This window comes from Furipterus horrens, unplaced genomic scaffold (genome assembly GCF_987537825.1).
Source record: "Furipterus horrens unplaced genomic scaffold, mFurHor1.1.pri manual_scaffold_5, whole genome shotgun sequence".
Lineage (NCBI taxonomy): Eukaryota > Metazoa > Chordata > Mammalia > Chiroptera > Furipteridae > Furipterus > Furipterus horrens.
The window spans coordinates 27946782-27958768 of record NW_028327175.1 but is presented as its reverse complement, the minus strand read 5'-3'; the positions used below and the strand labels follow the sequence as shown (position 1 = coordinate 27958768).

At 40.2% G+C, this 11987-nt stretch overlaps 1 protein-coding gene across 1 annotated transcript in view; it reads left to right on the top strand.

Moving 5' to 3' along the window:
• The first annotated feature begins 2234 nt into the window (after window positions 1-2234).
• The window catches only part of MARCHF6 (membrane associated ring-CH-type finger 6), a 65686-nt gene continuing 55933 nt past the window's right edge, over window positions 2235-11987 (top strand). The window contains exon 1 of the mRNA XM_090276229.1: window positions 2235-2478. Coding sequence (XP_090132355.1) covers window positions 2460-2478 — 19 coding nt within the window. The 5' untranslated portion in view covers window positions 2235-2459. The remainder of the gene's footprint in view (window positions 2479-11987) is intronic.

The following is an 11987-nucleotide window of genomic DNA, read 5'->3' as shown; positions in this document are numbered from 1 at the left end:
TTTAATATAGTGGACATCTATTGTTTTGTCATTCCCTTTTCATGGGACATGTTCTTTCTCCACTTCAATCATGTAGTTCAGTGGCAGTGGCCATGTTCTTACCGATCCTAGTACTTTGGCAAAATAGTAATTCAGGGATGGGGACCTCGCTGGATCAATTAACTGTTCTTCACTTGGAATTTTTATCTTGAGTATTTTGTCCAAGTTTATTCATATCAACAGTGCATTCCTCCTGTTTGCCTACCAGTTTAGTTGGGTTCCTTTCAATGGCAACCAAGAGAGGTGTGACTGACGTATCTCAAAAGGTGGTTTAGAGGACCAGTTCTTGGCATATACCAGGGACTCAAAAACATTGGTTTAGCACTCTTATATTTAACCTCCAAGTAAAAAAAGATTGGGCAATTCTCAATTCTAGCAGTAACTTTCCTTTGAGTATCACAAAAGAAGACACCTAAATACAAAAGGGAGGAGCCTTCCCATCACATACACACACATCACCAATCCTAACTGGGTTTTGCTGCCTGGAGGTTCACAGGTCTGCATTGAAATACCAGTACTTACTTCAGTAAATCTCAAAGTCCATCTCTCTGTCAGAATCCTTTCCCCTTTTGCTCTCCATTATCTGAGACTTGATCTGGTGGTCGTGAATGGTACTCCTGTCCTGAGCTGAGTGAGACATCTCTGCCACAGGCCTTACAGGGTTTTAAGCTCATGGGGGAGGGGATGAACTCAGGTTGGGGTTGGGTGGGAGAAATGGGGGTTGGGGAATGAGCCCCTTCCAAATCCATCATGGAAGGCTTAAATATACTTATTTCTCAAGATCAGCCATTGAAAACAGTGGGTTTCCATTATTGTGTTAAAAATTTGCTTTCCAGACTTGGCTAACATTAGTTGAATCAGTGACATTGGTCTTCTAGGGCTGCTCTCTTTTTGGAGAGCTCCATTTCATTGTTTTAATTCTAAGTCTTGTTCTGATTGATGAGACTTGGGAGAGGAGTCTTCCCAATTTCTTCACTCATACAGATGAAAAAAGTTTGCTAGTATAATATTCTTGAATCTATCTGCATATTGTTTAAAATATATTTTATTGGGGTTAGAGACATCTTTGCTTCTACTTAGGCAATTAATTCTAAGGTGGTGGGCTTTCTAATCTGTTTTCTAAATAGTTATTCGTTTAGAGAAAAAGCCAAGATTATGAGGAAAAGTGGTGTACGGATGGAACCTTTTATTAGGCCAAAGCAATTTAGCTCTGGCCAGGTAAGCGTCTGTAATTCAGTGTATGAGGCCCTGTCCGCATGGAAACGGATTTCTTTTAGGTTCATGTTTCAACCTCTAACCTAAGCAGTTTATTATGGAAGTTATCCTAACCAAAAGCAGAAGTCTCCCTGGGTGGAATCTTGGTATGTTAATGCTTGTCTTACTTTCAGCGATATTTTAGCAATTCCTCTTACATTTCAGCAATATTTTAGTGTGATTTTCAACTTGTGTTTTTGCAAGAATTTGTAAAACATGCAGTACCTATTTAAGTCAGGGACACTCACCACTTTTTCTCTTAAGATTATCAAGTAAAAAAAGAGTAACAGCCAACACAGCAGTAGCCATGTGGTGTGAATCAACATTATACCTATCTTTTCGTCTGCTCAGCAAAAAATAATTTTTTGGTGTTCTTGCATAATTTTAGTGATTAGTTTATGTGTGACATGAAATAAAAAGGTTGAAAGTTGGTATTTTCGTGCTTTCTCAAAACGTGCATCAGAACTACCCCGGTGGTGAACAAAAGCTTTCTGGGCCCATTCCAGGCACCGACACCAGAATCTCAGAGCGGGGGCAGAAGGGGGTAGAACTCATATTTCACAAGCGTCCAGGGAACTCTTAAGCACCCCAAGGATGGCCGGTCTGTGGTTCAGGTCCGCTGGAGCGGGCGCTGGGCTCCCTGCCTCGCCGTCACGCACTCGCGCACGCTGCTTTCCCCTGTCGCGTTCTCTGTCGCCTCCCCATGGGGCCAACAGAGTTCAGCCACTGCTTAGGTTACAGCCCCGCTGCCCCGCACAGCCCTCGGGACAAGGACCAGATGGCACGGTGCCTTCCAGGGATCGCTGCACCCGGCCCACCTCGAGCACTCATCCACCACAGCCACCACCGGAAGTGACGATCCTTGTCGTTGGGAGCGGGCCACCTCTTCCGGCCCGCGCCCCGCCCAGGCCTAGCCCCTCCGGCTCCCAGCCCCTCCCCCTCCCCGCTCTAGCCCGCTTTCTGTCAGCCTCTCTCCCTTTCCCTCTCCCTCTCCCCCTCACTCCATCCTCTGGCTTCCTCACTCGCACCTGAGCACACGCACCTGCCCGGACCCAGCTCCGCTCTCTCCTCCCTCCTCCCCTCCCTCCCTCCCTGCCCCAGACGGAAGGCTCCGGCCTCCGCCGCGAGAGCCTGGCGGCTGCGTCACCACCGCCCCGCCAGACAAGATGGACACCGCCGAGGAAGGTAAATCGGCGGTGTCCGCGCCCTTGCACCGGTGTCCGGGTTCCGGCCCGGCCCGCACCCGGTCCGCGGCGCTCGAGGCTTGTGGCGGGACCGGGGTTGCGCGGCGAGGCGCCTCCCCTGGGGGCGGGGGCGCGCGGTGACAGCGGCGGGGCCAGAGCCCGAGCCGTTTGCCCGCGGAGCAGTCGGCGCGAGGGGCTGTGGACCTCGGCGGGCTGGGGAAGGTGACCCCCTCGGCGCCCCCCGCTGCTTCCTGGCCCCGCGCGCAGGGGTCCGGAACCTGCGGGGCCGCAGGCATCTGGGCACAGGGACCGGGGCTAGCTCGGCTCCCCGGTCTCTTGCATCCCGCCAGGCCGCGGGTAGGGGGACGAGGCCGTGGTGGCTGCTCTAAGTGTGGGGGCGTTTTCACACCCTTCCCGCACTCGGTTTAGTCTTTGCGTCGTTTTGTCCTTCGCTATACAGGCCCTGCCCCCTCGCAACAAAACTTCTTTGTTGACTCTGAAACTTCGCGAAAAAAATACCCCACCAGGTGACGGTCGGGTGGAGTGAATTGAACTGACCCCTACTTAAAAACTTTGCCTTCTGCTGTGTGTCCCAATAGAATTTGTTTACTAAACGGAGAAGAGAAAGGTCCAGCTGGGTTATTCGAAGGAGGGAGGCTCTTCAGAGTTCTTTTGTTATGGTGTAGTTGATTTTGTGTTTAATCCCCGACACCAAGACGCAGGGTTTGGTGTGTGTGGTTTGTGAGTGCGTGTGTTTTGGGTAGGGTGGTTTTGCAACAAGCTGACCCTTTTAAATGGAATATTGTACATAGGTCTAAACATCTGAGTATTGAAATGCATTTGCTTATCCGGATACCGAAGGTTGTAGGTTATTTTTAAGCAGTTACCTCCTTAGAGTCTGTCAAATAATTTAGTAAGTCTACAGAGGAAATTTAAATTATCCCGTTTTTTTGATGATTTGGTTATCAATGAAGAAACATTTATGCTTTGGGAGTATTTATGTGGGGAAATTATGAACACTTTTCAGCCTTAGGGATTGTGATTTTCGTGGTTTTAGATGAAAATCATGGAGCACTGGCATGGTGTGCAATAAATGAGTGATAAAAAGTTTGATATTGTCATTAGCTAGTAGAACTCGATTTATCATGTTTTAAAGAAGTCTTTCATAATCAATGAGAACCTCAACTGTAATAACATTTGCGTGTGACACTTGACAGTTTACAAAGCATACTCACATTCATTCACATTTGATCTTCACAAGAGCCCTGTGGAGTAGGTATTATCTTTTATAGACATGGAAATTCAGGGTTAGATATTTTAATAGGTTGTCCAAGTTTCACACCCTAGTAAGAGAGAGATTCGAACCTAGATATTCTTATTACAAGTGGTTTTTCTTTTATAATGTGTCAGTTGTTTGAGAGACCCTTATTTTGTATTTGTTTTATGAAACCACTAGACATGAAATGAATTTTAATAATTTTCAAGTCTGCTTTTGCAAAATTCTAAATTAGGAAATCTTCTTAAGTCTTCAAAATTAATTTAAATTGAGCTTGGAAAAACATTGTAAGGTAAGGGAGGATTACAGAGAATTTTATTATAAAAATGTTAGGATATCAGGAAGCTTGGAAACAACTATTCTATTTACTGAATTACAGATTATTTTTTAAAAAACTATTTTAAATTTATTGATTTTAGAGAGGAAGGGAGGGAGGGAAAAGAGAGAGAGGGAGAAAAATATTGATTTATTGTTCCAAGTATTTATTCATTTATGCATTTATTGGTTGATTCTTGTATATACCCTGATTGGGGATCCAACCCAAAACCATGGTGTATCAGAATGACACTCTAACCAACTGAGCTACCTGGCCAGGGCACAGATTATTTCTTAAACTAAAAAAAAACAAAAAAAACAAAAGAACAGCTGGGTTGTTTTCTGATTATGAAAGAAACAGTCTTTTTATAGGGGACTTGAAAAATATGGTTAAACATAAAGAAAATTAAAAACTTTTAATTCCATCACACCTTATTAAAAACATTGATAATTTTTATTTTTTTATTTTTTAATATGTTAATATCAGCAAACAGGAAAAGAATGCTACTAAAATATCAACCACGCAAACAGTGTAACTCTTCCCTCTTTTAAAAATAGCATTTGCTTTCCTCTAGTGCTACCATCTACTATGTTATAATGCTCCGAATGTATTTGTAGTGAACAGTACTGAATTGTTAGAAAATTCATTATTTGGCAGATGGATTTTGGCCTTTCATATTGTTTACTAGATTTTAAAGGCCTCTTAAGTGTTTAGTGTATTAAAGTTTTATTTTTGTAAAATCAACAGGTTTATAATATATTTTCAAAATACAGAGAGTGGATGAGTCATTCTTATTGTTTGTATGAGTGCAGATATATTACATAAAGTGTTATCCGTCAGCAAATCTTTAAACTTAAGAGCTGAGGAGGCCGTAGATATGCAGCTTCCTCATTTTATGGATTAGGAGTCCAATCCTACAATGCAATGAGATTTTTGAATTTCAGGGGGAAAAAAATCTATCCTTTGTTCAAGGATAATTTTTTTTAAAAAATAAAAGCACCACACTATTGGAATAGATGTTGTAAGCAAGTATTGATCTATGAAACTCTCATACAATACAATATTAAATGTTTTGCCATTATAAAGTGCTCTCATTTTAACCCAGTGATACCTACAGCTGATTTTTATTTCTTTTTTCTATTTTTTATTAAATTACTCCTTAGGCTAGCAGAACTTAATAAAAAAATCTTATTAGCAATTTAAAGAAAAATGAAATGCCAAATATTCTTTATGCTTTATGAAACACATTCATTGGGATTGTGTGAAGCTGAAGTGTACTGCAGTTAGTTGATCATGTTCTGTATTTACTGTGGGAAAACTTGAGGTGACTTCGATTTGGATGAGTTAAAAGGATGAGAAGCTGTCAGAACCAGACAACTAGTTACCATCTTTCTAGAACCACATGGTCTTTCATCTCTACTTCCAGACATACCTGCTTCATTCTCACCACAGATCGACTCTCACTGCTTTGGCATGCTTATGACCAAACAGATATTCACTTCTTTGACAAATGTTTATTGAACACCTGTTACAAGCCAGACGCACTATTTTTTTGCACCTGGGCTAGGCAGACAACAAAATACACAAAATCCAAGACAACAAACAAACAAAAACCCACTAAAAAACCATGTAAGAAATTATATGGCATAATTAGGTTATAAGTGCTGTGGAGAACAGTAAACCAGGGGGGAATAGGAGTGTCAGGATATGAGAATTGGTTGCAATTTGAAATATGTCTCCTACCCACTGGGAAGGAGCAAAGGAGAAGAGGGAGTTAGACATACAAATAAATGCTCTGTGGGCAGAGCATTCTGGGCAGAATGAATAGCCAATGTGAAATCTCTTAAGTTGGGAATATGCCTGGAATTTTCAAGAAATAACCATGAGAACCAGTAAATGAGTTGGGGAAAGAGTAAGTAAAATATGGGGCGAGTGGGGAGCGTAGAGGGAGAGTGAGTAAGTAGGACTGAGTTGACTTATTTTTGTGAGATAGAGAGCCATGGGAGGTTTTTGAGCAGAGGCAAGACATAAATTGTCTTGCCACTCTGTCACTGGCTACTTCCCTGAATATAGTCAAACCTTGGTTCTTGAACGTGTCCCATCTTGAACAACCCGGTTCTTGACCAAGTTGTTAATAGAAAAAATGTCTTGGTTCTCAATCCAGCAACCCTTTCTTGCTGATACCTGTATAATCTGTCACGCATCTCTCAGAAGTGATTCGGTTTTTGAGCAAATTGCTTTTCAAACAGCTTTCCAGGATGAAAAAGTTCAAGAACTGAGATTCCACTGTACCTCTTTCCTAATCAACTCCTAAACCCAGATTTCTGGAACCTAGAATCTGGCCCATGTTGGATCAGGTGCCCACCTATGATCTTGGTAGCTAGCTGGTTGGTAGTTGAAAAGATAATGTAAGAATAAAAATCATGTCCAAAGGTACAGACTTCCAGTATTTGAATAAATCCTGGGGGAGTAATGTACAGTATAGTGATTGTAGTTAATAAATAATACTATATTTAATAGTTGTTAAGAGAGTAGATCTTAAAAGTTCTCAGAATAAGAAAAATAATCAGTAACTGGTGATGCATTTAACTAGATTTATTGCACAATATATACATATATTAAATCTTTATGTTGTAAACTTAAAAAAATTTAGAATGATTTTATTTATTTATTTTTAGAGAGGGGAAGGGAGAGGGAAAAAACAGGGGAGAAATGTTGATCAGTAGACTCTTGCATGCCCCCAACTGGGAACCCTGCCTTCAACACAACCATGTGCCATGACTGGGAATCCAACCGGCAACCTTTCAGTTTGCTGGACGATGCCCAACCCACTGAGCCACACCAGTCAGGGCTGACTGTGTACTCTTTAATGCTAGGTTAATAAGATATAATGTACACACAATAAAATTTACCTTTTTTATTTAAATTTTTTAACTTAAATATTTTTAATTAATTTTAAAGAGAGAAACATCAATTTGTTTTTTTTAAATAATTTGTTTGTTTATTTAATTATTTTTAGAGAGAGGGGAAAGGAGAAAGAGAGGGAGAGAAACATCACTGTGTGGTTGCCTCTCACTCACGCCCCCAACTGGGGACCTGACGTGCTGCAACCTAGTCATGTGCCCTGACTGGGAATCAAACCAGCGACACTTGGTTCTCAGGGCAACGCTCAGTCCACTGAGCCACAGCAGCCAGGGCTTTCAATTTTTTTTTAAAGTATATTTTATTGATTATGCTTTTACAGTTGTACCAGTTTTTTTCCCCTTGCCCCCCTCTGCCTGGTATCCTTCCCTCCAGCAGTTGCACCCCCTTAGTTCATGTCCATGGATAATGCATGTAAGTTCTTTGGCTTCTCCATTTACTTTACTATTCTTAACGTCCCCCTTTCTATTTTGTACCTACCAGCTATGCTTCTTGATCCCTGCACCTTATCCCCCTTTATTCCTCTTTCCCCCTCTCTGCTGATAACCCTCCATATGATCTCCATATCTATGGTTCTGTTCCTGCTCTAGTTGTTTGCTTAGCTTGTTTTGGTTTTTAGATTAATTTGTTGATAGTTGTGAGTTTGTTGTCATTTTACTGTTCATAGTTTTGATCTTTTTTCTTCTTAAAGGTTTTCATTTATTTTTAGAGGAAGGGAGGGAGAAAGAGAGGGAGAGAAACATCAATGTGTGGTTGCCCCTTGCCCACTCCCAACTGGGGACCTGGCCCACAACCCAGGCACATGCCCTGACTGGGAATCAAACCAGTGATCCTTTGGTTCACAGGCCGGTGCTCAGTCCACTGAGCTGTAACAGCCAAGACTCTTCTTCATTTTCTTAAATGTGTCCCTTTAACATTTCATTTAATAAGGGCGTGGTGATGATGAACTCCTTTAACTTTACCTTCTCTGGGAAGCACTTCATCTGCCCTTCCATTCTAAATGATAGCTTTGCTGGATAGAGTAATCTTGGTTGTTGGTCCTTGCTTTTCATCACTTTGAATACTCTTGCCAGTCCCTTCTTGCCTCAAAGGTTCTTTTGAGAAATCAGCTGATAGTCTTATAGAAACCCCTTTGTAGGTAACTCTCTGCTTTTCTCTTTTTGCTTTTAAGATTCTCTCTTTATCTTGAACCTTTGGCATTTTAATTATGTGTCTTGGGTGATCCTCTTTGGGTCTAGCTTGTTTGGGACTCTCTGTGCTTCTTGGACTTGTATGTCTGTTTCCTTTGCCAAATTTGGGAAGTTTTCCTTCCTTATTTTTTCAAATAAGTTTTCAATTTCTTGCTTTTCCTCTTCTTCCTGCACTCCTATGATTCAAATATTGGCACATTTAAAGTTGTCCCAGAGATCCCTCAGCCTTTCCTAATTTTTTTTCAGTTCTTGTTTCTTCATTCTGTACTGGTTGACTGTTTATTTCTTCCTATGTTCAAAATCATTGATTTGAACCCCGACTTCCTTCCCTTCACCATTGGTTTTGCGTGGATTCTCCTTTGTTTCACTTAGTATATAGCCTTTACTTCTTCCCTTCCACATTTGCCGTACTCAGCCATGTCTGTCAAGTCTTTGAGCTTTGTTAGGTTGGGTATTTCCTAATCACTTAGTTCTCCCACATGGAACCTTGATCTGCTCCCTCTTTTGGGCTATACTTCTCTCTCTCCTCAACCTGACAGCCTCCTGTATTTGCCTCTGTGTCTTAGGTAGAGCTGTTGCACCTATTATGTTGTAAGGGGCAGACTTAGGTATTTGTCAGTGTGGGGCGACCTCTTTCACCACGTTGTAGTGCTGTATGTGAGGAGGGATCTGAGAGGGAACAATGCCCCTTGCTCAACATTCGTCCCTTTTCCAGTCACTTCCCCTGTTTCCCATGTGCCACTGGTGCCCCTCTAGTTGTTGTCCTGGTGATGCATCCCAGAGTGGTTGGGTTTGTGTATGGGGGCTCTCTGAAGAGACTCTTCTGAGAGAGGGGCAGTTTCTTCTGGTACCCCAACCCCTACTGGTTTTTACAGTCAGAAACAATGAGGCTTGATTTTCCTGGTGCTGGAACCATGAACTGCTTAGTCTGGCCTGGGATTGGGATTGCTCCCCAGGCATCCCCACATGGCTTTTATCTGCCACTGTGAATAATGGACTTCCCATTCTGCCGGCCTTCATCATTGCTTTGCCACCACCGCACTGCGGCTTCTCCCCAGCTTCCCTGCTCTGCCCCTCTACCTGTCTGGATGAGTCTTTATATCTTCTGTGCAGTTTGTTTTCTGGTAGTTCTGATTGTTTTTTGTTTTGAGGTAAATGTAATCCTTATGGTTGTGCAAAGAGGTGAAGTGTGTCTGTCTATATTCCTTTTTGGCTGGAAGCCCTAGAAACATTTGTTTGTTGTTCCATTTACTTGTGCATTCATTGATTGTTTCTTGTATGTACCCTGAGCGGGCAGTGTACCCTCAACCTTGGCATATCAGGATGATGCTCTAACCAACTGAGCTACCCAGCCGGGGACAAAATTTACCCTTTTTAGTGTCCTGTTCTATTATATCACTTCTGAATACAAGATTTGGATTCTTTGTCCTTTTCCATTTACCAAATGTTGAATATCTGCTATGTACTTAGGCCCTGTGCCAACAGTGTTTCCTACATAAATTTTATTTCCTCCATTTTCAGATGTTGCAAAGTTTCTATGTCAATTTTATTGAATGGAACAATTTGAAGACTATTAGTCTTAGGATTTCTTTACACTCTTAAAAATTGAAGACCCGAAGGACTTGTGTTTAGTGCGTGTTTATGTGTATTTTACTATATTAGAAATGAAAACTTCAAACACAATGCATGTAAAAAATAACTTATGATAATATTTTTAAGACAAAAAGCTTTAATGAGAGGAGTAGCACTGTTTTGATTTTTTGCAAATCTTTTTTATGTCTGGATTATTAGAAGACAATTGGATTCTCATCTCTGCCTATACAGTTACTCTGTTGTCATATGTTTTGTTCAGGTTGGTGAAGATTTGGCCTCACACAGGTAGTTTGAAAAGTGAGGCATATTTTAGATAATTTGGCATAGTTTGATATTTTGCCAGAACCCAAGAGGTAGTAGTTTCTTAAGCAGCATTATATCTGAAAACATCAATCAACTGTTAAAAATCAAATTGACTTAAATTAAAATCTATTGGTCTGGTGGTTCAGGATAGAGTGTCCAGAAATGGACCCATTGATACATGACAATGGATTTTTGATTAAGTTACAAAAACAATGCGATGGAGAAAGTATAGGTTTTCAACAAATGGTGCTGGATAATTGATTAACCAGTGGCAAAAAACGAACTTTTAAGTCATACCTTGCACCATGTACCAAAATTAATTCAAAGGAATATTAGACCTAAATAAAAAAACAAAAACACCCTAAAACTATGAAACTTTTAGAAAGAAATATAGGAGAAAACCTTTGTGCTCTTGGGTTAGGCCAAGGTTTCTTAGTTACAAAACTAAAAGTATAGATGATAAAAGAGGAAATTGATAAATTGGATGGTATAAAAATTCAGAACATCTGTTTTTTGAAAGACACTTTTAAGAGAATTGAAGACAGGCCACAGAAAGTGTTTGCAAAACATATATCTGATAAAGGATTTACTTAGAGTATGTAAAAAAAGTCTCAAAACTTAATAAGAAAATGAATAACCAAATTTGAGAAATGGCCCAAAGATTTGGACAGACACTTCACCAAGAAATATATACATACTGCTAATAAGCACATGAACAGAGTATAACCATAATGAGTCATTAGGTATAAACAAATCAAAACTACAATAAATCATACCTACTAGAATGGCTATAATCAAAAAGGACAGATAATCAGTATTGGAAGGATGTGAAGAAATTGGAACCTTCATTCATTGCTGGTGATAATGTACAGTAGTGCAGATAATTAACCTCAAAACATTAAACTCAGTTACCATATGACCCAGCCAGCACTTTCATTCTTGAGTACATACCCAAGATAATTCAAAATATATGTTCACAAGCCATAGAAATAACACATTGTTCAGCAGCTGATAGATAAGCAAAATGTGCTATATGTATAAAATGGAATATTATTTGGCAATACAAATGAGTGAAATATTACTACTTGAATTAATCTCATAAACATGCTAAGTGAAAGAAATCACTTATAAAATAACACATTTTATATGATCCAATTTGTATGAAGTGTTCTAAAATAGGCAAATCTTCATCAAGAGAAAGTAGGTTAGTGGGGAAGGCTAACAGAATGGGGAGTAACTTTATAGTATGTAAATTATATTTTGATAAAGTTGTTAAGAAAATTATGAGATATTACTACATACCTATTAAAATGGCTAGAAGGGAGGCAAATCACATGTCCATGTCTAATTTCAAGGTGGTGGAGTTCTGTTCTACCATATATCCAGAAAGTGGAGTTCCAAAAATATCTGATGACCAATGCTAATGATTTCCACAGTCCCATTAATTCCTACCTGGTTGGATGAAATAAATGTGCTCATTGGGGTACATCTGATTCTACAACTTCATTAGACAGTATTTTAGAGAGGGAACAATAATTCTTTTCATGTTGTCATTGTTATTTCTTCCCACATGTCTATTTAGGCACTAGTATAGAAAGTCTTGATCTTTTAAATTGAAGTATAATTTAAATACAGTAAGATTTATCTTATTAATGTTCCTGACTTTTTGACAAATGCATGGTCACGTAGCTAGCACAATAAGTTACAAAATAGCTCCATCGCTCCACAAAGTATTCCTGTACCCTTTTATAGTTAATACCACCCCAGACCCTGGCAACCACTGATCGATCTGTTTCTGTCTCTGTAGTTTTATCTTTTCCAGAATGTCGTAAATGGAATCATACGGTATGTAGTTTAGCTCTGTAAACTTACGCCTTGTTTCAGATTTTTCTGCTGGAACATGAGTTATC